The following is a 27789-nucleotide window of genomic DNA, read 5'->3' on the forward strand; positions in this document are numbered from 1 at the left end:
TTGCAGGCCAATGCCTTAGCCAAGCCCTATTTGTTTTAGATACAATTCTTCATTCCTGCCGGCTTCTGTGTAGCCCAAATCCTAATTAACGCAACACTAAATAAAGATACTAAATAAATATCTATTGAACCCAACTTTTAAGTGTGGCATGTACCATTTTCTTACGTTCTACACACTATTGCTTGGCTTCTATGCTTTTCAATCCTAGAATTACTTTGTCCCATGAAAAACATTTAAAAGGTAATCCCGGGCAATGATCCACCGCACTTAAAGGGTTAGCTTGTGCACATCTCAGGCCCATTACGTAGCCAAACATTATTTTCTTAATTGCCTAGTGCTTTCATTAGAAACCTGTTTCGGACATGCTTTATTATCTTAATTTCTGATAGGTCATCCTCCATAACTGGATGTACATGCACCCATGCTACCACAAACTTGACTTCTCCATCTTCATCCACCTTTCCTTCTCTGGCCTTACCGTCTTTCCCCACCCTCTTATCTTTCCCCCTGCTTCTTTATACTCTTAGACTAATGTGAGGGGTCAGAAATGCAAGGCTGACAACTTTATAAAGGTTTTTCACAAGTAGCCACTTTAAGGATGCAATTAATGCCTTGCTATCCCTAACCTAAAGAGGTTTCACCTGCCTATCAACATATGACTAAAGGAAAGCACTATAACAAATAGAATCTGTCCCTCACACATCTGCATAGATCAAACTCAAAGATATTCTATGGCAATACAGTTTAACAAAATAACTTATGTTCAAACAAACTTTATAACCATGTATCCTTGTAACCAATGTCGGATCCCCTTCCCCAGGTTCAAAGCAGGATTTTCCAAATCAACATTTCCAAATAAGAAAGTTCCTTTTAGTAGCCAAGTTCTGCTCTGAATGTAAAAAAGTTCTTCTCACTCCAAAAGTCTTTCACTTGGCATTTGGCAAAGCTTCCACAAAATGAAAAAGTCTGTCTCCACCGTTAGTCAATATTTCAACATTTCTCCGCCTTGAAAAACAAACACTTCTACAATGCTTCTTGATCAACAACGTTTTGTCAGGATGGTTTTACCATAGTTAATCAAACACATAAGTGGCATTGCAATTTTCTTTCCTTCACAACCTTCAACCACAATGCAGTACTTCAAGGTCTTCTTCCTGGTCCACTGCCCTGCCAGGACTACCACTAATAATCCCTTTACTGGTATACTCCCCTGCCAGGATAAAAACTCCTTACACTGCTACAAGTACTCTGTGGTGAGGCTTGCATCAAACCTTTAGAAAAAAGTCTGACTTTCAACAACATTGAGATTGACAACTTCTTCTGTGAGGATACAATACACATTGGTTCTGTTTGTTCCACCAATTTATTTGCTGCATAAAATGCAGGATATTTACTACAGAGTATAGTAGTCCTCTTTTTTTCGGGGGCTGTGTGGGGGAGGACAATTTAAACACTAGCATAGAGGTATTCCCCTAAAATAGCTTCCCACCTTTTCACGCACAAGGTCAGATAGTCCACAATGTTCACCAAACACTGACCGTCATAGTACAATTAGACAGAAATACACAAATTTGATATATTTTAATCAATAAATACAAAGCCTAAAAGTGTAAACATTATAAGAACACAAACAACTAAAAAACGTGATCTGACATTCACAATGGCCCTATTTTACTAGGGTGATGACATCCAACAGTCACTAAATTGATGGTCATCACAGAAAAAACAGTGAGGTTAGTAAGGGAGGGATATTTCATAAATTGATCCGCTCCCTTTCTTGTGTGTAAGCTCCCATGGCTGCGTCCACTTTTGACTTCCTACTTTCACACAAGTAACTGCTGACAATGTCCCTTTGTTATACATGCCCTTTTTTTGGCTTAGGCAATGCTTGTTGGTGTCTTGCTCAACTATTGCCTTTTCGTCACTCTGGGAATAATGGTTACAATGGTTCTGCAAGATTGTTCTCTCTTCAATTTGCCCATGTTGGTATTGTTCTTTCTGAAGTATTGCCCCCCACCCTTTACTTTGGCAATGATGCTTCTTATCTTGGTTCAATATTGCCCCCTCTTTGCTTTGGCAATGATAGTTGTAAAATTTCTTCAATTGCAAAAAACAAGGGGGGGGGGGGTCCTGGGAGTAACTCTGCCAGACATTAGTCCCATTTATGAGCGCTTTACCCACATTCTTTATCTCACTATCTTTCACAGAGGAAAATATCCAAAACAGATCAGTCTTTGTCCTGCTCTGGGGAAGTCCAGCACCGAAATGCTAGGCAATTCTCCTCTGAACAAGAGTACCAACAGCAACCCCAGACACGTGTTTCGGTCTGGTTGGACCTCATCAGTAGAGTGGAGCTGTGCCTCTCCAAGAATAGTGAGAAAGGGGTCCACGTCTGGTTTCCCCTAGTAACTTAGGTTGAGACCCAAAGGGGGTCTTGTTTGTACAAGGCAGGACAGACCAATATGTTTTGGATATTCCTCCTCTGTGAAAGATGGTGAGCTAAATTATCTGGGTAAGGCTCCCGTAACCGGGACTAATGTCCGGCAGAGGGACTTCCCAGGACTCCCCTTGTTTTTTGCATAATTTAAGTAACTTTGGGTATCACCCCAAGTTTATACTTGTTTAGTACCAGCCTATATTAAAAGGTAGGTTACCTAAGACCAAGAGAAGTCTTGGGTAGTCCCATACCAGTTGGACTGCACTAATTCGTACCTAACAGACTGCATACTGTAATTCTGTACCTCTGAGCCCCTCTTCCTCGTCCCAGTACTTAGGGCATTGTGGAACTTGAAGTCCCCAATGTTCTGTTTCCTTTTTGTATCACAATTCAAGTGCAACCTTATTTAATTCACTCTGATTTTTTTAATACTTTAAGGAAAGACTGGAGGAGGAAATGGTTGGTTCTTGACTTCATAGCTCAAACCTAGGGGAGAATCATAATTATCAGTAGACAGGGTATTACCGTGTTTGGCTACTGAAGTTGGCTAGCATCCTAAAATGGCCATGCCACAAGATGGTTTGCTGGCTCTTTAGCCATTTGGTCATTGGGCTTCTTCCTGCCTTCTCAGACAAAAGAATCCCTGATATGGTCATGCATTTGCCCGGGAAAGCTGCTGTTTTCGCAGGCTAGTGCATGCCATTTGTTTGTGGACCCAAGAAATGTGTTGGAACGGACTGGTCCCAATCCACAATCTGGTGCCAGCGAGTCTGGTGTGTATGCATGAGTCAGACCCGGCTGGCTGAATCAGTGGTGCACAGATCCTTGATATTGGAGGGCCACGCTTGATCACTCACCTGAATTTAAGATGGGAAGCGGAGTCCTCCACCCTTTCCAGCATATCAGAAATTGAGTCAAGCATCCTGTGTAGCTGTGCAGCCGACTGAAGACCAGAGGTCAACTTCTGAAGAGCAAAAAACACTATAGGGTGCCTTTCAATGTGATCCCTAATAAGGGAACCAATGTGGAGCACAGTAGGGGCTACCCCAACTTACAACTTGCATATACAAAGGAAGAAGAGACAGAAGCATATGGTGAAGTTCCAACTAGCCCTATCTAGTGGCCCTCTAGAGCTAGGCTGTGTTGATGTGCCGCTAATCTAAAAGCAGACAGAATACGGAATGGAAAATGACCACACTCCTAATATGCAGCTGATAGATTTGAAGGGCTGGGGCAACCTCCTACTGGGAAAGGCGTCAAACACACTGCATAAAAGATGCAATAAGTGACGTCACTGGCAATGTACAAACAGACACACTAGGTAAGTCTACTAATGCAACAACTAAATTTGTAATGACCTGTAGATCCATACTAATGTGTACTGATGTAGCTAAAAGATAATCCAAGTTATCAATTAGTTCATACAGAAAGGATTCACAATAACCCAGGATTTTGTGAACAGTCAACTTGTTCATGCTGACATTCCTGTCAAGCAAATGATAAAGACATTAAAAAAAAGCTATCACACACTCGAGGCAACCCATAAAATGAGGTGTTCAAGCAGTGTGGGGAGAAGGAACCTGTCATTTCTGTCGGTTCTTGGTCTACCGTTTCAGTGGTTTTTTTAAATGAATTTTCCCACTTTCTTCAGGACAGTCTTCATATCACTTAGGTGCGTCAAAAGGATGTGGCATGGACTGATGTCGTAATGCTTCAATCTTCCTTGCCATTTGATACGTGAACAGATAGGTGACCCTTAAATGAATAAAACAACAAGGCCACTCTATTGTTGCAAGCCTAAACTAATTAAAACGGAAAGAAAGTGTGATAATACTATTGCTGGGACGAACCCCGCTATAAAATTTGAGAGACAACCTATAGTGTTTTTTGCCCTTCTGACGGCCGCAGCCTTGGGCCTGCCTAGGTGATTAATTTACACCTGGATTTGTTTACTTAACTGAGCAATGACCTGTACACACCGATTTCTGAATAACCAATTGTCTAATACTTGTATATACTAGACATCATGACTGACCTTAACTTAAACACCATGTCAGAATCTAACTATCCGGCCTTTGCTGTCATGAATCACAGAGTGCGCCCCTTTTGGGCTTCTTGGTCCCCGTCACAGCGGGCTTGCACTCATTAATACTCCCAACATGGCCGTCCAGCATAATCCCTTCTCGCTCCCTGCGCTGGACGTAGCCTTTTCTACTAATAGGCCACACATTGCGGCTCCGCGCGTCTCAATGCTATTGCGAAGTAGCGACCAGACGTGTGCTCCGTAGCTCGCGGTTCTTCTCCTTTTTCCAATCCAGCTATCCCTTCCTAGTCCTCCCCCTTCTACTTACCTCCTGGATTCCTGGCTAGCGTGCTTCCACTGACTCCTGGATTCGGCGTCCGGGTAACTGAACGCATTCTGGATTCGGAAAAGAGAATCGGGCAGCCTTCTTCAAGACCCGGTCCATCCGCAAGAAGGCATCGACCAAGGACACCAGTAAAGAAAAGACTCGGGTGAGAAGGGGGGGGGGGGACTCCTTGACATTTGCTGAGGCAGACACCATCTTGGCAGCTCCATCCTTAATTGGTACCATTCCCATTTTTGCAGTACCAACAGGCAGGGATGAATGGAATGAGATAGAAAGGGTTGAGAAAAAAACAGACGTACAGAATTGCACAGCATATTAATGACCAAGTATCTACGGGCACAGTCGGCACTGGATGGGTTGATTATACGAATTGAAACTCGCATCTTCTTAGACCAGTTACAGTTTAAAAAAGACTGGAGCTATATTGCTAATAAATCCACACATGGCTCGCTGATTTCAATAATCAACAAAGCCAAGTCCATGTGAACTAAACTCATGACGGAAATTGAACAAAAAATGGATAACCTTAAAACGAAATACGTACTGGATGCCTACAAGAAAAAAACTTGAAGATCTAGATCAACTGTTGAAAGACTTTGGAGAGTTGAATCTTAATAAGAAAATCAAATTACAAAAAAGACATCACTGGATTCACACATGAAAAGACGCATCCGTATATTTTAGACAGCTACTATGAAGATGCACCAACAGAGGACCCAGTCAACCCAATAAGTGTCGTGTGCAGAGATGAAACACCAGGAGGAACACCCCAGCCACATGGACCTTTTCTAGTGGAAGCGATGATGATGATGCAAGGCCAAGTACATTGGGCGTGAACTCTAGGAGCCAATCAGGTAATAGAGACCAGTCTCGAGATAGCCGGGTGCAATTCCAAGATCAGACTAACCAACAAGGACGAGGCCAAGACCAGAACTCTCCAATGGTAACCAGGAGCAGAGGCAGAGGACAGCCCCAATAAATGAACCTCAGTGATGGAATTTATCTACCGACTCTTTGACGACTGCAGAAATGGCAACCCTCCAAAAAGAGTTTTAGTTTTGTACCCTCTACACATGATCCATTCGAAACACGGATTGAAATAGCTTGACTGGTTCGCAAAATACGACTTAAACAATTCTTTGGAGACCACCAGGGGACCGAAGAGACCGTTGCGGCATCAGACACTACAGGCCTACATCCACGATCTACCTTCTATCCCCGACCAGTTCTGCAGAATCTATCACCTTCAAAAAAGCATTAATTAAAAAACTTGTGGAAACAGAAAAAAGACACCTGCACATACTTTTCAGAACATCACCAAGAAGGAACGTGAGGCTCTGAAAAATTTGAATATCAAACAAGCAGACAGTTGTAGTTGTAATGATTATCCTTTGTATATGCAAGCTGTAAATTAGGGTAGCCCCTGCTGTGCTACACATTAGTTCAACTTCTGAAGAGGCCTGGCGACCTTTGCAGCAAAGGTCCCTGTGAAGCCCTGCTGAACTACCTAATCTAAGAAGGCTCTCGTCTTTGCTTCACTGCTTGGACTGGTGGGACCCGACCAGCCTCTATGTCTTCTCGCGTTCCTGCTGCTGTGAGTATTCAGAAGTGTCCCTGGACCACCCGTTGGACTGACCAGCTCTGAACTGACTACTGCGCTAGCAGTGATCGCCAGGTACTTGCCAGCTAGTTCTACAAGTCACCTTTCTGCCACGTTTCAGCTACCCAGCATCAAGTGATCCTGTCCTGGAAGTCGGTCTTTGTTCACGACTGGAGAGACGCCTGCTGTCACCTGTGTGCAATCACTGTCGCTGGAAATGGCCAGCCGTGTCTGGTAGAATTTCCTGAAGAGCCCTGCATCGGTGCCTGCTGCATTTCTTCTTTGGAACGAGTTGTACTCAGCTCCTGGACCTGACCGCAATCTTCCTTACACCCTCAGCCCCTGGGCCTCTTCTACTGGATCTAACAGCAGTAAAACCTACCTCCAGCACCCCCATACAACCTGCGAAGACCTTTGGGAAAACTGGCATAAGGGCGGCGAGTAGTCTCAATACTTACAGGTGCATCCATCTTGTCCATTCTAAATATTTGTGCGCAACTTTGATTTATTCCTTTCTTTCATTTGTTAAACGTTTGCCTAAAAAACTGCTCTAGAATATAAAGTATTTTACGGTAAACTCTGTGTGAAGTCTGCTGGAACCCTTTTTATCATTTCACAAGAACTCTTCCTGCTTTTGTCCCCTCTCCTAAAGGAACTTTGTGAACTTTTTGGGTACAAGACCCCATTCAACTTAGGGATTGGACTCCTAAAGTTAGGGCTTCTATTCTTGAGGACTGGTTCGCTCATTGCATAACTACTTACCTTACCTTCGGGTGTTTAGGTGAATTGTGTGCATTACTAAAACCAAAGATGACTGCATACATGTTTCATATTTAGAGTGTTGCGTGATAACATTACCTACTTGATTCATTTTCCTAGTGTTCTTTGGGCCTATAATAAATATAGTATGTTTGGTTGTCTAAGTAGAATTATTGTGTTTTTCATTGTGTGGACTCATTGTAGACCCCTGGCCCCACCCCCCTCTTCTGAGACTTAGCCTAGACAACTCTCCACGATTACCTTGATTGGGTTTGGCTAAACTCCCAGAGTTCCCTGTCAACTAGAACTAGTGGGAACTCCTGAAATATGTCCACTATGCCATATTTGAGATTCCATCTCAACACTGCTCTAATGACTCACTGACCTCAGAGCCTGCTGTCGTTTATGCTGCGCAGAATCTGTCACTGAGTAGAGGAGACAGCCAATAGATCACTGGCATCTGGAAAGAGAATCTTGTCTAGGACTACTTTCTAAGTATAACAACTCTGATTTTTTTTCTTTATTTTTCTTTATTTCTTTAAATAACCTTGGATGTTTATGTCTGCTTACCTCCTTCCATCACTGGATAATCTTTGCACCGATCTGCCACAGCAACCATTCTTTCCTCTGCACCTGCCCAGTTCTAATACTCCCCAGCAGAAGTGGACTCTTTTCCTGCCTTTATTCTTCTTTGGTGGCCCTCTGGCTTCCTACCACATTCAGACACTTAATGTCTCTGGAACCACCACTGGAATCCCAAGAATGCAAAGCAGTTGCCCTGTAGTAAACGGAAGCCTCTAGAGATCCAAAACGGACAGACCTTATCAGATAGAGCTGAAACTCTGACCACAAGATCGCCACGCATTGCTGAAACTAAAACATTGGGACAATGGCAGCTTCAGGGGTAGTTATGGTAGTATCATGCATAACCAATCGGCTACAAGCTTTGTTCCCCCAGTGGCAGTAACATTGGTGAATGAGAAAAATGGGTCCTAAAGTTTGCCAAGAGCAGTTTGGGCTAACCTTTTATGGTCCCCTGCTGGAATCCTATGCATAGCCGAACCTGCTATACCATCTTTAACTAGTAACTGTTCTACAATCTGTAAGTGCATGCTTACCTGCAACCATAGATCAGGTACATTTGGTACTCCTGCGGAACCTTTTTCACCAGAGAAATCATCTTCCCTTTAAATTTAGATGCGTGCTGGGGCGAGGCACTGGGAGCCGCGCCCCCGACTCTTCCCACTGGCGCTACTCTTCAGTCCTCTTTCACCAGCGCTCCTGGGTTAGGCCTCTGGCCTAGTAATTCCACGCGCTCTTCCTCTAAAGACTTTTGGTATTTTTTTCTCTTTTCAATTGTTAAGTACCGCTTTATCCTCCGACACCACCCATATCCTCCCAAATCCCCCTGCACCCCTGCCTGGCGAATGCCGACAGTGGGCTTCAGTAGGTGTCCAGCCTGCGAGAGCCCCATCCCAACTTCTGACTCCCATGGCCTCTGCCTCCGCTGCTATAGCCAAGACAACTGTACCGTGTGCAACGCTCCAACACCTTACGCCCTCAACAACAGACTAGGCAGGTGGAGCAAGCTCTTTGGAAGGTCGCCTCGAGAGGACCTCAAAGCATTCGTGAAGCAGAAGACCAGGCCCAAGGTAGGTGCACGATCCTTCTCCACACCCCGCAAAGGCGACTCCTTCCCAAGGAAGCGCACTAGCGGCAGGGATCCAACAGGTCCTACGACCAGTGCAAGCACTGAGGCTGCTCCAGCTACCGGCCACCAGGCCGATGGGTCGCAAGATCCTACCAGTGATTCTGCTGAGGGATCCCAAAGTTCTATTACCGGGTCCCAACCTGAGGGGCTACGCCCTAACACCGGACTCAAGTCTGAGGGGGGCGCCTGTCAGCAGCACTACTGGCTCTACAGCCGAGGGCACTCTGTCTACCAGGTCCCAACCTAAGGTGCAGGGTAGGCCTCAACCTCCACAGTTCCGCTTACTGGAGGAAGCCGGTCCCTAGTGAAGCGAGTACCACGATGCAGGCACGTGGCATGTAGCAAAACAAAATGGCCGCTGGGCCAGACAAGATGGCGGCTCACCCAACACTGTCTCCCTTTGGAACCAGGCAGGGGAGCAAGTTTCCAGGTGGGACTGGTCAACAGGCGTATCCATCCGCTTCGCAGGCCCAGATGCACCTCGCCCCATACAGCGAGACAGGGCGTGCGCCTAGGTCTCAGCAACCTCCATGCCCGTCCCTATTCCGGTAGGCACTCTTCCGGCCTGCGAAGACAGGTTCTTTGAGAAGTTCCTTACACTCATGAGGTCTTCACAGATTGGTCATCCTCAGGGATGTGATCAGGGACATGCTCCCTACTGTACAGCCGCTAGCACCCACAACCACGCAGCCTCTGGGTCCAGCGCAGTCGCTGGTGCCAGTCCCTACACCCCTGGCTCCCATGCCTGTACCAGTCACGGCAGTCCGAACACACTGCTGTAGCAACCTCCGGCACTGATAATCAGTACACCAAAGCTTCCTGCGCCCAGCACCCCTCCACAGGACACAGACACTCCATCAACCAAAGCCTTTCATGAACATCTGGCGGGCCTGGCTGAGTATTTGGGAATCCCACAGCCACAGGTGGAACAGGAGGCGGGGGTATTAGCAGAAGTTCTAACTCTATGCCCCACGGCTAGAACGAGAATCCCACTGCACAAGGACGTAGTGGCGCTCGCCAAAAAAAGGATGGCTCAAGCCACACTCTACCCCGCCTACCAATCAGCGTCTCGATGCCAAGTTTAGGCAAATGGAAGGGGACCCTCCTTACTGTCGGCACACCCCCAACCACACGCCTCAGTGATCGCGGCAGCATCACTATACTCTAAGCCTCAAGCGTCCTCGGCAACATCAGCCTCGGCACGCCTGGGTAAGGAAGAGAAAATCTTCGAGGGGTTTGTGAAGAAAATCTATTTCAACGCCACTCTCCATCTGCGCCAGTCCAATGCAGATGCCATGCTGGCGGTGGTCTACCAGAGGCTATGGCGGGAGATTGCTGACTTCCTACCTGAACTCCCTATACAGAGCCAGGCTTGCTTCAATGTTGGACTGGCTGAAGCCAAAATAGTGGCGCAGGACTTAATGGAGTCCACATTGGCTCACATTGATACCTCAGGTTGTGCCATCTGTATTGCTACTGACATGAGAAGGACGGCTTGGCTAAGGGCACCTAAGTTCAACCAAGATGTTCAGGATCGCATACTGGACTTTCATTTCCAGGAGGGCGATGTGTTCCATTCAACAACTGACCAGGAACTCGATAAGAAGAATAGCTTGCAGACTGCAAACTCTATCGATCCTCACCAAGTCCACTCCTAAGACATATAGCCAAGCGCACCAACACTCAGACAAGGGTCGGTCCTTCTGAGGATACAGATGCTTTTAGAAGAGAGACTGCTCAGGCAACCAGACAGATCCCTGAGCCAGCAGTGGCACAAGCAGCACAAGGCGGCGCACAAGGGCTTTTTCCAGTCCCCCTCAGCACTAGAGTGGAAAAAATTGTGACACACCCATCTGGATCCACCGGTCTCCGGTGGGGTGCAGGCTTACCCTTCATGCTCACCGCTGGTGGACAAGATTCACTGACCCATGGATCCTCTGTAGTATCCACGGGCTTCCGGCTCCCCATCCACCCTCCTCCTCCTCTCACTCCCCTCCGCTCCCACAGATTGGTACAGAAACACTGTTGGTGGAAATCCACTCGCTCGTAGCGAGTGGGCAGTGGAGGTAGTCCCAGCCTCACAGCGGGGTCTGGGCTTCTAGTTGCACATTTTTGCAACACACAAAAGGAACCAGGATGGCCTGAGAGTTGTGTTGGACTGTTCCACCTCGGACCTCTCCCATGCTCTCCAAAAGTTTAAGATGGTTACCCCCAGCGCAAATAGCGGAGAGATTTTGTGCGTGAGACTGGATGTGCTCCCTGGATCTGAAGGATGCCTACCTACACGTCCCGATCTGGGAATCCTATCGGTCCTTTCTGAGTTTCAGGATCATGGGTTTTCACTTCCAATACAAGGTTCTACCCTTTGTCCTCAATTCGGCCTCCATGCTCTTTACAAGACTGATGAACGCAGTTACAGCCCTACTCAGGGCGCAGGGTCATCAAATTTACCCATATCTAGACAACTGGTTAGTCAGGACAAGGTCTCCGCCCTCATGCATATCCTACACAAGCCGGGATTTTCGATCATCAATTCCAGGAAATCACAGTTGGCGGCCACGCAGTGTCTAACCTTCCTGGGCCTTATCTGGAATACAAGCCCTGAGAGGATCTTCCCCCTCAGCAGACAAGATCGCAGCCATCAAGAGGACCACGGGGCATTTTCTCAGCAGAGTATTGACCTCGGCATGGTGGTACCAACACCTCTTGGGCATCATGGCGGCATGTCTCCTGGCAGTGCTGCATACGAGGCTAAAAAAATGAAATGCCTGCAGTTGCACCTCGCAGCCTCCTCAAATCAGGAGAGGGGCTCCCAGGGGGAGCAGTTCAGCATCCCACATCTACACCAGGACCTAGTCTACTGGAGTACGGACAACAACCTGCGGATAGGCAGGCCCTTCCGTTAACCAGCACCTCAGGTCACTATCACCAGGGCCTCATCCCTAAAGGGATGAGGAGCTACCCTGGGCAGCTGCAATGTCCATGGGGTATGGTCACGTCAGGAGCAGTCCGCTCACATCAACTGGCGCGAGTTGATGGCCATCTGGCTTGCTCTCAAAGCCTTACTCCCAATTATCAGTGGCAAGGCGATCCTCCTTCAAACGTACAGCTTAACCAGCAGGTATTCCATCAACAAACAGGGTGGTACCAGGTCTCCTCCCCTCTGCACTCTAGCTGTCGACATTTGGGAGTGGGCTCTGGTAAACATGCACCTGGCAGCAATCCACCTCCTGGGGGAGTCCAACCTAGAGGCGGACAGGCTCAGCAGGCTGGGTGCAAAGACTGTTGCAAATGAAGACCTAAATGCAGGTCTTCCTGAGTCTAGCCACACTACCAACTTGAGTAGTACAGACATATACCAAAACATGGGTTACCTAAAACCAAGTAGTCCCACACAGTGTGACTGCATCAATGTTTACCTAACAGGATTCGATGAAGGGACACAAGCAGCGGCTTGAGTCGAAGGTAGGAGGGGGTGACCCTGTCACCTCTAGGTGCACTCCAACACTCTGGAGCAACTTCTTGGAATCAGGTAATACCTTTCTCCCCACAGTGCGTTAAGTTAGAAGAAAATCTTCATGGATAATACGCAATGTTGCCGCTCTGAACCAGACCTCTGGATTCCTTGGTCCGATGACAGAAGGCAGGACAATGGACGTGATCTCTCAGCAGCAGTCTTGCGGGAGGCCCTGGGGCACGACTTTCAACAGCTACTTGGTTCCATTGCCACCAGCCATAGCTAGGAGACTGTCTATGTGACTAAAACGTCACAGGAGCAAAGAGAAGGGGGATACTAGGTATCCCTTTGGCACTCCAATGAATGTGGTGTGTGCCAATCTCTCAGGCTATAGTGTTTTGGTAGAGATACTAAGTATCTAGAACTGTAGTTACTTGAGGATATAGAAAAGGGAAACTTCTTATACAATTCAATACCTCGGGCCATCAGATCCAGGGGCTTTCCCAGACGTCAGGGCCTTAATAGCATCTACTATCTCCTCCTGGGTAATTAGCAAATTCAGCAAGGATTTGACCTCAGGCGGGAGAACAGGGAGTCCCAGTCTGCATAAATATTCAGACATCTCCCCCGCTGTCCTCTCATCCCGATTGGAGTATAGCTCTGTGTAGAATCAGGTGAAGGCATCGTTTATTTATCCCCCTTTAGTCACCATCGCACAATTTGCAGTTTGGATACTAGCGATCGGGTTGCAGTAGTTTTCCGCCTTCAGCATGTTAGACAAGGATCTTCCCGCTTGGTCACCCTCTCTGTACCAGCGTGCTCTCGCTGGGGCGGCCATGTATTGCACTTCCCTGTCAGCCAATTTGTGAAAGTCGCTTAACACTTTATTAATCTCTGCCAGGGTATATTTGTTATGTGTAATACTATAGCTCTTCTCATGTTCTCGCAACCAGGATTCTACCTGGCTCAGTGCCTTCCTAACCGATTTAAGCAACCCAGTGGTTTTGGCCATGAGGATACCTCGAACCCAGACCTTGAAGGTTTCCCAGAGTGTTGCAGGAGTGCTAACGGAGCCTTTGTTAATGTTGAAGAACTCTTGAATCTCTATATATGTAGAGATTCCGATACATTGGGATTTTTAAGGATAGCAGAGGGCATCCTCCAGCGCTTAGCGTAGTTCGAGACACAGAGAGAACGCGGAGTGATCCGATAATGGGCGCTGATGAATATCACAGCTCAACACTGCGTTCGAGAGCGAGGTGGTCAGGAGCCAGTAGTCGATCCGAGACTCAATCATGAACCGTAGAGTAATAAGAGTATTGTTCGTCTAATGGGTTGAGTGTTCTCCAAGCATCTATTAAAGATAACTGTAAAAATATCTGCAGCTTTTGAGAGCATCCAGGGATCATCGGATGACCTGTCCAGTGTTGTGTCGAGAATCATGTTAAAATCCTCTCCCCAAAGCACCCACGTCTCATCAGAATTGCGTCTCGTCTATATTGCACCGAGTGACCAGCTATTTCCCCCACACCAGCCTGTATCGTCCCAATTGATCTATTTTACTGTTTGTGTACCGGAAGCCTAGTGATGGGTGGGTAAGACTAAGGCCTCCCCTGGCCTGTGTGGAGTATTCAGTGCAGTATCGGAGTGGGCCCCATATTGTAATAAAGTCAGCATTCACTTTCTTCAACATGTGAGATTCTTGGAGCATCAGTATCTGTGGGTCATGTCTGGTCACCTACGCACCAAACCACTTTCCTGGCCTTACCCGGGGGATTGAGGCCACTTACATTCCAAGTTTTCCAAGTTTGCAGCTTTTCACCCCTTTGACCACAGGTGTGTTGTGTTCCATCCGTGATTACCATGTTTATCATCATCTCCACCTGCACTTCTAAGTTCAGTACTGTTCATGACCATTGATTTAAAAACAACCCCCAATTCGGCCATCTTCCGTCACCCATAGCTCCCTCCCTTCAGGTGCATCAGGGAATGACCATTGCACACCCCATCACCTCCCCCCAAGCGCACCATCAACTCCAACAAGAAGATGTTTCTCCCTAAACGTGTGGAACCTTCCGGAGGTGCGTATGCTGCAGCTTCACGGTCGCGGGCGGTAGTGTAATCGAAGTTTCGATGTAGTCCATTGCGCCGTAGGGTTCTCAAAAAAGTGCGCTCTGCCTCCGTGCTGTATCTGCATTTTTGCTACAAATATTAAGTCATATGGGACTCAGCAGCAATGGATTTCCATTGATTCAGCGGCCCTTTGTGGCTTTGGCACCTTTTTCTCAAAGCCAATGAAGAACAAAAAGCTCTGGGTAGGATTTCCTTGATCCCTCGGTCCTGTACTCTGGAGAGCGTACTCTGTATGCAGATTTCGTGCTTCTGCAGGTACCTCTGGATGCCTACGAAGATCTGCCCGGATTCGAACTTCGGGAGAAAATGCACTCACAAGTGGTTGAGGTACCCCGGGTATTGGGCTTCTGAAGGAATGGAAAGTTGCAGTTCCTCCAGGACAGCCAGCCAGCAGGAACTGGTTTCACTCAGGCACACCTAGAGACAAAGGACAGCAAAGCTTCAGGACCCTCCCTCACTTCCTGCTTTTCCAGACACAGTGGAGCCTTGGCTGACTTCAGGGCAGAAGCCAGCCAAAGGCAAGCTACACAAAGGACTCAAACCTGATTCAAACAACTGAGTAAAAGCCTAGAAGAAACTAACAAGAAATGGCAAAAAAAGAAGACTGGGGCCATTTTGAGAAAATGGTCACCCTTGTGTGCAGCACTGCAGCTGAAGTATCAGCCTGCAGATACAAGTCACTAGGTAGTAAAAAAAGAAACCACTGCCACCAGCCATTCAGGTGAGTTAGTCCAACAAAATGTTACATGAGGAATGGGTTAAAGGAATGACTATGTAATCCCCCCAGTCCCCCAACCCCAGCACTCCACATAGGGTGGCGTGTGCTGGACCCTTAAAGTAAAGTTAAGTAAGACAGGGCTCATCTTACTATTTTTGGGAACAGTAGTTCACCGTTGTGTTTAGCTTTGCCTGCATCTGGTGCAAGTGACTGGAATTTTAAGATGGAATGCAGGGCTGAGAATGTTTACCTATGAGTGTGTTCCAGGTTTGTCAGTTGCAAAGATGTAAGAGGATGCCGGTGGGTGGGTGTCCTATGTCCCCTACTACTTACTTGACTCAAAGAACTGTATTTGATGTACCCTAAACTTAGTAAATGAGTTAACTGTTCACCTGGAGTCTGAGTTGTTTTTATCCAGGGACAGAACATTCACCCAAGACAATGTAGTTAAACATTAAAAGACGTTGAAGGGACTTCTCGATGGCAATGCACAAAAGGTGCTGTGTGTCACAATGCAAAAGCAGATGCCTTTGGAGTTTACCAGACTCCTAAAACAGTGAGGAACATAGAAAATAATAGTCAGAAATATACATGAGGGAGTGAGAAAAAGCTCCTGCTCAGGAGTAAAATTTAAAAAGCCCAGAGTCCAGCAAAAGAGCTGTGGGTCTCTAAGGTTAAAGGAATTGGCACAGAAATGAAAATTCTCCTTAACAGAGGGAGCTGGAAATGTGATTATATCTGGCTCATCATGTAAAATACCATTAACAAATCCATACTTATTTTCCCAAGTTTTTTGCTTGGCACAATATGTTCTTCATACCTTACCTTACTCGCTCATAGGGTTCATCACAGATATAAAACCCTCTTCTCTGAAGCTGAATAATGTCTCCTTTCTTTAAATCTTTAAGGCAGGGATCCCCCAACATCAACTCTTCTTGCTAAAAACAAGAGGAGATAAGGTTAGGTATCAAGGAAGTTCAAATAAGCAGTATGCCATTAACACTCTCGGAACAGTACTACTGAGTAATAAGTGATGGGATACTGAAGGGTACTATCCAAGGAAAAAGTGTTCAAAGAAAAGAGTCCATGTAAACTATTTTTCTTTTTAACTTAATAATGGACAAACATGTGGTGGTATTGCTTCAAAGCACCTGACATTACAAGCAAAAAAGTATGGTACAGAGGTAGGACATACATGAGAAAAGATACTATGGAATTGCCTAAATAGTCTACTTAAATGGTTTAAGTTACTTCCCTGTAACTATTGTTCTCCACCATGGGTCTTGCATGGAATTCTCAGCAAAAGAAAAAACATTTTCACTTTCAAACTGCATTTCTCATTTAAACCAATCACTGTCCTCTGGGTCATACTGCCCCCATCCAATCACAGTCCTATCCCTAAGCCCCTTCTACGGCAGCTATCTTCAGATTTGGTAAGCACGTAAAGTGGCAGCATGACCAAGAAGAGCCGCAGAGGGGTCAGAGGAAGGGTTCGCGTGTGAATCCATGCCAGACCCATACTGGAGAACAATAGTTGCAGGTTAGTAATGTAAACCTTCTCCAGCAAGGGGTCTGGCATGGATTCACATGCTCATGAATAACAAATAAATAGCAGTACAACATTACACAACCATGCGAGGTGGCACAACATTACGCAAACATGCGAGGTGGCAAGGCTCAACAGAAGCAATTACACTTACCCCTGGAACAGACTCAGCTCAAGCAAACCGGTTGTGTAGAACTGATTGGCCGACATTGTACTGCTCCCTGGAATCCCTGTCGACGCAGTAGAATTTCGTGAAGGTAGGAGTGGACCTCCATGTAGCAGCCCTGCAGATGTTGAGCGGGGGCACGCCAGACAGGAACGCCATCGTGGCAGCGATCGCTCTTGTCGAGTGGGCTCTCGGACGGCCAGGCAGCGGTCGGTTAGCCAACCGATGACAGTGCGTGATGCAGCCAGAGAGCCATCTTGAAATGGAAGTCTTGGACAAGGCATTCCCATGGTTCACAGGAAAAAGGTTCACGAACAGCTGTGAAGTCTACTGAAAACTCTTGGTGCGCGTTACGTAGAACCTCAGGGCACGAGTAACATCCAGCAAATGCAAGGCCATTTCCATCGGCAACAAAGGTTTCAGGAAAAAAAACAGGCATCACCAAAGGCTCGTTGAGGTGGTACTCCAACGGAACCTCGGCATGAAGGAGGGGTGCGTACGTAGCACCACCTTCGATTCGTGGAAAGTCAGGTATGGTTGTTTGCAGGATAGGGCCTGGATCTCACCTATCCCTCCTGGCAAAGGTGATTGCCACCAGGAAAGCCTTCACCGCCAGGAAAGATCTGAAAAGTCCTTTGAGAAACTCCTTGACAAGTCGATGGGACCAAAGCGAACATCTTCCTGGCGACCTGGTGTAGCGGGAGATAGCCGCCAGATGTACCTTGAGGAGTGCGTTAGGCAATGTTTGAATGCAGTACCTCTGGGAACACTACAGACAACTAGGACTACAGGTATAGGCAACCCAACCTTTGGTATAAGTTTGCACTAAACAGTTTTGGTAGCGTGTTGAGCAGCCAATCATATCTGAAGAGGGGAGATGTGAGCAGTAGTGGCATTACACAAAGATTCAGTAACAGGTATTCAAATAAACTCTTACACTTAAGGTTTCTTGCATAAACAATTATTAATTTATCAGTCAGTTATAAAGCCTTCTTTAGAAGGGAACAATAGAGTAGTAACCCAAATATACTTCAATACTGTACACTGAGTTTCTGAATCAGACCAGGCCCTTTTGTGATGGCCCACAGACACAATCTACACCCTCAGGTGACTTCAGTAACAAGGGTGCTGGGGACATTAATACCTTACTGTTGGCATTCAGAATACTATTTAAAAGTTGGTAAAAGGCAAAGGTTATTAGAACACAAGAGACCACAAATATTCCAAAGCAGTGCAGATACTTTTAGAGTTCACTGGAAGAGCCATTTGTGATGCTGGAAATGCATCGGATGGACAGGGCCTCTGTATCCTTGTCCTTTACTGCTTTTTATTGTGTATTCTGTCGTGATTTCCGTGCAGGAGTTCATGTGGGACTCCTGGCAGTGCAGCTCTCTTTTGGTTTGGTGTACAGACCCTTATGGCACCCATGGGTGGGGGTACAACCATGTTCCCCTAGTGTATGGTTTGGGCACCTGTGTGTGGTCCACAGAGCAGGGAATGGGCTGGTGGCAGCTCCATGCTGAATTTGACAGGTGCTCAGAGTTTCCTCCATTTTGGGATACCCAGACCCTGGGATTAGAATCAGTTGATTCCTCATAGGAAACAAAATGGCTCCTGTGGCCTCTTGCTTTCTACTGCCTGTTACCTTGTTTTCCCAAAGTCCTGGGAAGCCCAGACTCTGTCCATTACCCCTGACAGGCTGTTGGGTGGAAATTCCATATATGGTGTTGTTGTGAAGTCCAGGCCAGACTGGCTGGAGCCTTCCTAGTGACTATGTTGTGGGTACACCCAGTGGGCGGGACCTGGGTGAATGGAGTGTGTGACCAATATGCACTCTTGTTGTGGATGCCTGGTTTCTGGCGTTTGACTGACACAGCCCTGCCCGAAACTGGTATGAATGCAGTGTGGAGTGTTGAATGGCTGGGTACTTCTCTCCAGACACTCACAAGTTGTGTATTGGGACAAGTGAATGGTATGAATGCACTATGCACCTGATTGGCTGCCTGCCTGCATGAATGCCCTTCGGACCGATTGGTTGCCAGAGTGTGACCCAGCAGAAGGAATGGGAGATCAACTAGTATATCTGGGGGCCTCTCACTGCTAGAATTCGTTTTCAGAAGCTGAAGTTGAAACTGATGCTTAATCTTGAAGTCGAGCATGAAGAAGGTGGTTGACTGCTGTCTCCCTTCGCCGAAATCTGAAAGCCGCCGAGACTGATCCAAGAGAGGACCTGGTTAGGCGCCCTCTTCCCGTGCTCCGAGGGACCATCGAGCACTGCTAACCTTCACCGAAGCGCCCTGGAAGTCAGACCCTCGAATGGCTGCTGACCGGAGACTGGGACCGCAGAGGAGAACTAAGATCAGCGTGGACATTCCGTCCACCGTCGTCAACCAGGGTTCGAAAGTCTGCTGTAACCGCTGGAGGCCCGCCGAAGCCGTGTTGCCCAGTAGAGGGGACCGCTTGACGCTGTGCCGCCGCCGACCGGCGACGCACACTCCTTTGCCGAAGACATGATTCACGGAATGCACTCGTCCGCACTGCCGCCCGCCTTATCCAGCCGGAGAAGGCCAGGCCGTCGACGCGCTGAGGAGCATCCACCGGTGGGTTTCCCCAACGACCGTAGGGACGCCGGATGACTCGACGCCCTTGCTGGGCCACAGTTCTTCATAAACTCTTTGCGGTCCTGAACTATCGTTGTCAAGGTGCCCTGCACGCCTCTTCCTTGCAGGACGCCTTTGCTTCGTCGACGAGCACCGTTGGGACCGAAGCTGCCGCCTTGACGCCAGAGTTCACTTTCTTTGTGGGATCTCAATGATGCGTGGCTCCTGCTTCAAAGGGAGCCGTTCAAGAAGGATCTGTCGACGACCAGACGTCGATCTCTGCTATTCTAGGTACATTGGGGTGGTAGAAACATTATATAAGGAAATAAGACTTATAGAACAATACATGGAGTGGGCTTATGATACATCTTTGCTTTACAGGTTGCCCAGGTGGGGGGATCTACACACAGAACTGTGTCTAGTGGGTTGGGGCGAGTATTCTGCCAACTGTTCTAAACCAACTGCTTTCCTCCTATGTCTATTGTTGGTTGCCTTTATTAAGTGATCTGTGTGACATTCAACCAGAGTATAGTTGATGCACTTCAATGAGATCTGATAAGAATTGTGGTACTACTTTAGAACTGTATCTCTTTGCCATTGTTGATTTTCTGAGCACAAAGTGAGTTATTGTGATAGTGTACATAACCTTGAATATTAATTAAATAAGACTGTTTTAACTAATACAGTGTGTGGACATTCCTTTGGGGGGGCTTGGGGACTACACTGTGCTTAAGAACCAGCCTGCATCACCTCCTGAGAAGCTAGGCCTTGATTGCTTGTCCATTGCTACCATAATAAAGAATCTTGGCTAGGGTCCTCTGTGCCTCTCCTCTAGCATTCAATTCAATAGGCTAAGCCAAAGTCAATGGGCTAAAGTCTTGGATAGGATAAAGCACTTCTGGTAAGTAATGGAAAAATCTTTGCACAAGTTCTTAGGAGTCTTTGATGAAAAGAAGAATCAAAAGTAGGGCCACAAGCGGATTAGACTTGTGGAAGTTACAAGCACTTCTACAGTAAGAGGTAGCTTCTCTTAGACTTGTTTTACAGTACCTTGGTAAAGAAGAAAAGATGCAGTTGATGACTTCTGTTCCTACGCAAATCTGCAGATCTCACTGGTCTTGGGCCTCAGTTGTGGGGACAAGAGGGAGGACGTTGGGGGACTCCTGCACTGCACTGGGACTGTCAAACCCAGCAACCCGCAAACTTCATTTCCAGTGGCTGTTACGCGTTTCAGCTCCTTGCGGTACAGCAAATAGCAATAAGCATGGTTCTTGGCTGTCAAGGTGGACTGTCCTTGCTTCTGGGGTCCTGCACTCTGCTGAGGGGGCTCAGGCCTGGTCAGTCCTGCTTCGCGGGAGTCCAGAGGATCTTCCAAAAGCTTTAGGCCAGCTTACAAGTAACACAATATGGGGTCCCTCTCCCTGGCTATACGGTTTCCTGCAGGAACTCTGAGGAAATTTAACCAGCTCCGAGATGGGTGTCCAGGTGGCTTACTTTGGAAATGATTGGTCCCACCAACTCAAAAGGGAGAAGTCGTCCTTGCAGGGGCTTCTCTATCGATGCAAACTTGGTAAGTAGTAAGTAGTCACTGCAGCAGGGCTTCACCGGGCAAACCAACAGTGCAGGAGTTGCAGCAGGCGTCCTCTTCAAGCTCTTCTTCGGTTCATTTCGTCCAGTGGTCGACTGCCTTCCAAGCCAAAAGACTCGCCGTTTATTCAGATCTCTCCCATTCATTGCAGCGTAGCTGTCACTCACCCAGAAGGGTGGCTGTCCTTGCCAGACAGTCAGCCAGCCAATCACCACAGAGTGCATTTGGGTCTCCTAGGAGACTAAGCACAGGGAGTTTCGGGCACCTCCCTCACTTCCTGCCTACACCAGACACCCTGGAGCCAGTGGCGGGTTTCACTCCTGAAGCCCGCCAAAGGCGAAATGAACAAAGACAAAACCTGGTTTGGCGCGCAGAGAAAATCTCTAAAAGGACCTTTCCACAAAGACGTGGTGAAAAACAAAGACTGAGGACCATTTTATCAAAGATGGCACAGCGCCATTTTGAAAAAGATGGCTCCCGCGGCTATCGTTACCGGAGTTGCGAACAGCCGCGGTAAATGCGAACCCTGGTAGTTCGGAACAAAACCACTGCCACCAGCCATTCTGTGAGCAAAGGGTAACATAAAATATGTTACATGAACATTTAGACACAGGGGATACTAGGTAACCCCACCAGCACTCTATTGTAAAATAGGGTGTGCTGGGTCTAGCAGGTACAATGCGAAGTAAAGCCAATTTCACTTTACTGCGCTGGGAAACAGTAGTTTATCCAAGAGAAGGTATTTAAACCTTTGGAAATCTAAAAGACTTCCATGTGCCACTGCACTGAAGGTGCTGTGTGACAATTGTAAAAGATGATGCCTATGAAGTTTGTCAGACTCCATAACCAAGATGAAACACAGAGGTAAAGTTCACACAAAAATACATGACAGAGTGGGAAAATAGGGTCACACACTGGCCAGGTAAAAAAAATCAAGTCCTCAAAATCCAGCAAAGTTGCTGGGGGTCTAAAGTGGAGGGAATTGGCACATTTTTGAGAATTTTCCCTAACCGCGTGCGCCAGTCTGGCCTTGGCCAAGGATGGCAAGTATGGCAGGATCTGTGGGGCCGTGACCCTCAAAAGGGGTAATCTTCTGTGACCGCCACCACGTAGCGAAACTCTTCCAATTGTGACCGTAGCACTTCAAGGTCAACGACGCCCTGGATTTTGCAAGGACCTCCCTGCAGTCAGCTGGCAACTCAAATTCTCCAAACTCTAGGGCTGTAAGAGACAAGCCCTCCGGTTCAGCAATCCGGGGTCGTGATGTAGGATTGAGCCTTCTTCTCTGGTGAGAAGATCCGGAACCACTGACATCTTTACCGGAGGCGATACGGACCGGCTGAGAAGGTCCAGGTACCAAATCGACCTCAGCCAAGCCGATGCAATGAGTATCATCATGCATTGGCACGGTCTGATTATGTTGACGACTCTTAGCAGGAGAGGCAACAGAGGAAACTCGCACAGAAACAGCCCTTCCACAGGAAGGAGAATGCATCCCCAGGTGTAATCTACTGGCAAACCTCTGGCATTTGGAGTTCGCCGCTGTCGCAAACAGATCGATCTGGGGCCTACCCCACTTGACGAAGATGCAGCCCACCTGGACCTGCCGAAGTTACCACTCGTGGCAGGAGCACAATTCCCTGCCGAGTGAGTCTGCAATAGTGTTCTTGATTTCCGCTAGGCGAAGAGGGACAAGCAAAATCTCTTGTCGGATGGCAAAGTGTGACAAGTCCTGCGCTTCCTTGGAGAGCGCTGGGGATGGAGTGCCCCCATTACCTGATGTAGAACATGGTGGTGGTGTTGTCCGTGAAGATCCTCACCACCTTGCCCTTCATAGACAAAAGGAACGACTTGAGAGCCCAGAACACTGCCCACAGCTCCAGGATATTGATGTGGAGATCCTTCTCCTCCTGCAGCCACAGTCCTCTGGCGTCCAGACGTCCGGTGTGGGCTCCCCAGCCATCCAGGGAATCGTCCGTGGTGACCGTCTCCTGGTATGGGGGTTTTGAAACCCTGTGCCTCAGGCGATGTTGGAGGGTATGCCCCACCACCTTACTGCCCGACAGAACTCCTCGTCGAAAGGGATGTTGTCCGCAAAGCTTCCGGACACTTGTATCCAGCGAGCGTCCAGGAACTCATGGAGAGGTTGCATCCGTAACCTATAGATCCAGATAAGGTAGATGCAAGACATCATGCCGAGCAGCGAAATGTTGGTCCGCACTGTGGCAGTCTTCAGTGACAACAGCCGTTGCACATTCCCCAGCACGGTCGCTACCCTCTCTTCTGCAGGCGACGCTAGGCAGGCGACTGTGTTCAGCCTGGCTCCTAGGACCAGTGTGTTCTGCGATAGTGTCAAGCAGGACTTCGGATAATTGATGGAGAACCACAGATCCGTCTGCAGCTGGATGGTCTGTATGTTCCAACGGCTACCTCTGTTGACTTGGCGCGGATGAGCCAGTCGTCGAGGTACGGGTACACGTATATCCCTCGTAGATGTGCCGCCACTGGTGCCAGGCGCTTTGTGAACACCCTGGGAGCCGACTTTCGGCCGAAAGGGAGGGTTTTGAACTGGTAGTGCCTTCCCTGCACCACGAAGCGTAGGAACCTTCAATGTTTCCTGTGAATGGGAAAGTAGGCGTCCCCCAGATACAGCAACGTCAAGAAGTCTTCTTCCACCAGCTGCAACGTGACCATCCTGTATTTTTGGGACTTGAGTTATTTGTTGCGACGTCACAAGTCTAGAATGGACCTCAAACCCTCGGTCTTCTTTACAAAGAAGAATCTGGAGTAGACTCCGGAGCCCTGGAGCAGCTTTCGAACCAGCTCTATCGCCCATTTTATCATCATGGCCCACACTTCCTGCAGAAGCAGAGGGGTGTTCTGCTCCTGCTGGGCCACCGGAGGTATCTGCGGACACTTCTGCTAGAACTCTAGAGTGTCCATGGGCGAGAGGGTCCAGTACCCATTGGTCGGTGGAGATCTTCTTCCACTCGCTGACGAAGCCCGCCAGCCAGCCTCCCACCGGGGTGCATGGGTGGGGACCTGACATCCTGGCTGTTTCAATCTTGCTTTAAGGCTTGCGTGCTGCCTCAGGAGCGACGATGTCGGCCACTTCCACCGAAAGCCTTGGAATGGCCTCTGCAGGCTTCCTGGGTCATGGACGGGAGGGGTGGCGGTATAAAGAGGACCCTCCGCCAAAACCTTTCGATGATCTGCAGGACTTCTGCAACGGAGGCACGAAAGGAAGGGCAGTGGTAAAGAGTGCCCAGGCCATCTCTGTGTCTGCCTTAATGGCCTGCAATGATTTGTCAACAGCCTTCCCAAAGAGGTTGCCCCCGTCAAAGGGAATGTCGAGCACCCTTGTCTCGACCTCCTGATAGAAGTTGGTGGCTTTCAGCCAGCCACGACGATGGTGGCAGCCACTGAACCCCATCTGCCAGAAACGTGTGTCAGCAATGCCCAGGGCCACCGTGATGGCATGGTCCAACGCCACTTCACCTTCCTGTAGGAGTGCGATCGCCTCCACCCGCTTATCGTCGGGTAGGATATCCAGAAAGAATTAAGGCCAGCTTGTACTACAGTTCTCCCTGTACTACCTGGCCAGGATCGGCAATGCATTGGCCAACTTGATGGTTGACGCCACCAAGTAGATCACCTTTTTTCCCATGGCATATAACATCTTCCCTTCGCCATCCAGCAGAATGGAGGATGAAGACGAGGGGTTAGATTACTTCTTTCTCACTGCCGCCGAGACCGAGTCCGGGGAAGGCTGCGAACATAGGCACTTGGGCGGGGACTCCGGCACCAAGATCTTATTATCCAGTTTATCCCTCTTAGCCAGGGTGTGGCTGGCTTCTGGATTTCCGACACCAGAGTGTGCAGGGTCGAAATAATGTCCAGTGATGCATCCCTCGGAGGTGTTGGTGGGGTATGCTTACTGGGCTCAGCGCCGTCAGTGTATCCATCACCATCGTTGTCCCCCTCTGCATTTCCGTCATCATTCCCCCACGTCCTCCTGGACCGTGTGAACAGATACCTGGTCCGTGCCCTGGAGTACGGTTGAGGCCTCCTCCCCCACCCTTTTTTTGCATCCTGAGAGGTCATTTTCACATTTAGGGATGGCATCCTCTTGTCTGATATCTTTTCCATCAGCTTGTCCGAGGCTTCCCGCCTCTGGGACAGGGATACTTGACTGGGTCAGCACCTTTGGCCTTCGAGAGGGCAGCCGCCACCATCTTGATTGTCGAGGATGAATTTGCCTGGGCCTTCTGGGGCAGGTTGGTCACCTTTTTGTGCACCTTCATCTTCTCTGGCTTTTCCCGCAGCTTTGCCAGGTTAGCCGATTTCCTCTTTGAGGAGATGCTGGAGCGATGGCTGGAGATGGAGGCAGATTGTGAAGATGAGAGTGCCCTGCCCATCGCGAGGCCTGCTTTCACTGCGCCCCCGACAGTAACCGACTCACAGTGCTTGGCCTCGTCTTGGGCCCCCACGGATGGTGCGCCCTCAAAGGACATAGAAGCCCACTCTTCGGTCTGGCCAGTCTTGGGTGAGGCATGTCCTGCTTCCTGCACGGGGCAGAGGCTTTGGCGCTGAGCCACGACGCCAGACTACTGTGAAGCTCATTCACGGTTTGTTTGGAGAAGCCACGGCAGATTTTGCAATCCACTTCCTTGTGATCCGGATGAAGACAGATACTGGAGGTGTTTGTCCACACATTCCACAGTCCGCAGCTAGAGCAGAGCTTGAAAAGGGAGCTTCTCTCCTTCTGCTCGGACATGGTGTGGACTGTGAAGTAGGTCTGGTGGCCTTCTGGAATCTTTGATGAAACTTCGACGATTCTTGCCGTTGAGGGGCTTTGAAATTCACCGACAAACGGGTCCCCATTTGCCAGCCGATGTAGAGAAAGAGCACACAGGCTCCATTTGCAAAAATTGAACTTTTTACTAAAAAAAGCACGAAAAACAGATAAGCTCGCAGAGAAAAACACAAGGACTCCCAACACTTGAACGTGCAGTAAAAATCTGAAGACGGCTACCAGATGAGGGGCTTAGGGAGAGGGCAGTCTTTGGCTGGAGGCAGTATGACCCAAAGCTCAGTGATTGGTTTAGAGGAGAAATACAGTTTGAAAGTGAAACTTTTTTCTTTTACTGAGGATTCCCAGCCTGACAGGGAAAATTCATGAGCATGTGAATCCATGCTGGAGAGATAGCACTTAGACCTACCTTTATTCTCATGGTGCCTTAAGGGGTTTACATAAAGAGAGACTGGCTTATATCTGTTTATGAGAGCTTCTTTTACCCTATCCCAGTTACTTCCTTTAGCTACATATAAATCCAAAAGTACTTGGTAGTCTTTTGGGAAGCCTAAAACGAACCCAGAGTATGCTATCACTCTTACACAGACCAAACGTTTTACAAGTGAGGTCAACATTTTCAGCCATATAACAATGTCACATTCAATATCATACCGACTCACCAGTCCTTTGATCCTGGAAACATCAGGCGCAGAAGACCCTGAAAAAGAAGTGTCCAGAAACTGGTTCTTGACAGATAGGTTGTATGTTCTCTCACTTTCCCAGATCTGCAGGTTGTTTCTCCACAGGAGTTGCCTTTTATAAAGTTCCAGAGACATTTCAGAAGTCATGGTATGAGGTAAGGAAGGGGCAGGAGAAGGAGAGGCAGGTGAACTAACATCCTCCTCATCAGAACCCTCATATTCCTCCGCTGAGGAGTTTGGACAGCTGTCTGAACCCTCATCATCCTCACTCTCAGCAATATTGTTAGAAGTGGACATACGCTCACCTGGTATCCATGGGGGTGCCACCCAGCCCTGGTTGGATGATTTGCACTCTCGAACCCTCTCCCGGTCCCTTAGTAAGGCCTCTGGTTAAAGATGGGTCTTAATATTGTAAAAGGTGGCTTCTCTGTCCTGCTCCTCATGGCAGGGGTGCGTAGATGTGGGGGTTTGGGGGGAGCGAGCAGCGAACACGTTACTTCACTGGTGCAAGCTCCTCTGTGGGAATCCAGGCCTGCTGCGACTCCGTAGGTTTGCTGCTTTGCAGTCTTTATATGCAGTTCTTATGTTCCTCTTAGTTCGAATAATAATGTCTTGCTTCTTTCCTTTTAAGTATGGAAAGGTATTTTGGTGTTGTCATGCAGTTTGAAGATGAGCATGGGCCGGTAGGCGAAAGCGTGGTGTGCGCGACGCTGTCCGGTGAGTAATGCGCGATGCGCAGCGCTGTTTCGCCTATTATATTGCTAACCTGTGTCTTTTCTCTCCTTGCATGTTGCGATGTTCCTCGCCGAGCGCTGTAATGTTCCAGCAATGATACTGACCAGGAGATGACTAACCAGGTAAGAATTGTGTGGCTTTCTTCATTCGGGAGGAAACGTGAGTAAACGCTTACTAATGCCGTCTTTCTTTCTCCTCTTTTCAGGTTATGGTATTCCAGGATGCATGTGGGGCCGGATGATGGAGTTCGTACCTTCAGGAGAGTGGAACTGAAGTCAGCGATGGATTGAAGACAGGATACTGTTCCAGGTAACTTTTGTAGTGTTCTTTCTCTCTCTGCAGGTCCTTGGTTTCAGGTAAACTGGCATCAAAGAACTGGACACGGTGAGCGTTACGTTGCCCACAGCAGAATAATGCAAAGCATGTTCTGCTGTTTGGGTGTGGTTTAAATAGTCTCCGGTAAAGTAGTCCAGG

At 48.2% G+C, this 27789-nt stretch overlaps 1 protein-coding gene across 2 annotated transcripts in view; it reads right to left on the bottom strand.

The window, feature by feature from the left end:
• EPRS1 (glutamyl-prolyl-tRNA synthetase 1) overlaps positions 1-27789 on the bottom strand; it is a 1308133-nt gene that overhangs the window by 758184 nt on the left and 522160 nt on the right. For both annotated transcript variants that reach the window (XM_069608586.1, XM_069608585.1), the window contains one exon: positions 16010-16122. In XM_069608586.1, coding sequence (XP_069464687.1) covers positions 16010-16122 — 113 coding nt within the window. The remainder of the gene's footprint in view (positions 1-16009; positions 16123-27789) is intronic.

The sequence above is a fragment of the Ambystoma mexicanum genome, chromosome 4q, assembly GCF_040938575.1.
Source record: "Ambystoma mexicanum isolate Mex_15411 chromosome 4q, UKY_AmexF1_1, whole genome shotgun sequence".
Lineage (NCBI taxonomy): Eukaryota > Metazoa > Chordata > Amphibia > Caudata > Ambystomatidae > Ambystoma > Ambystoma mexicanum.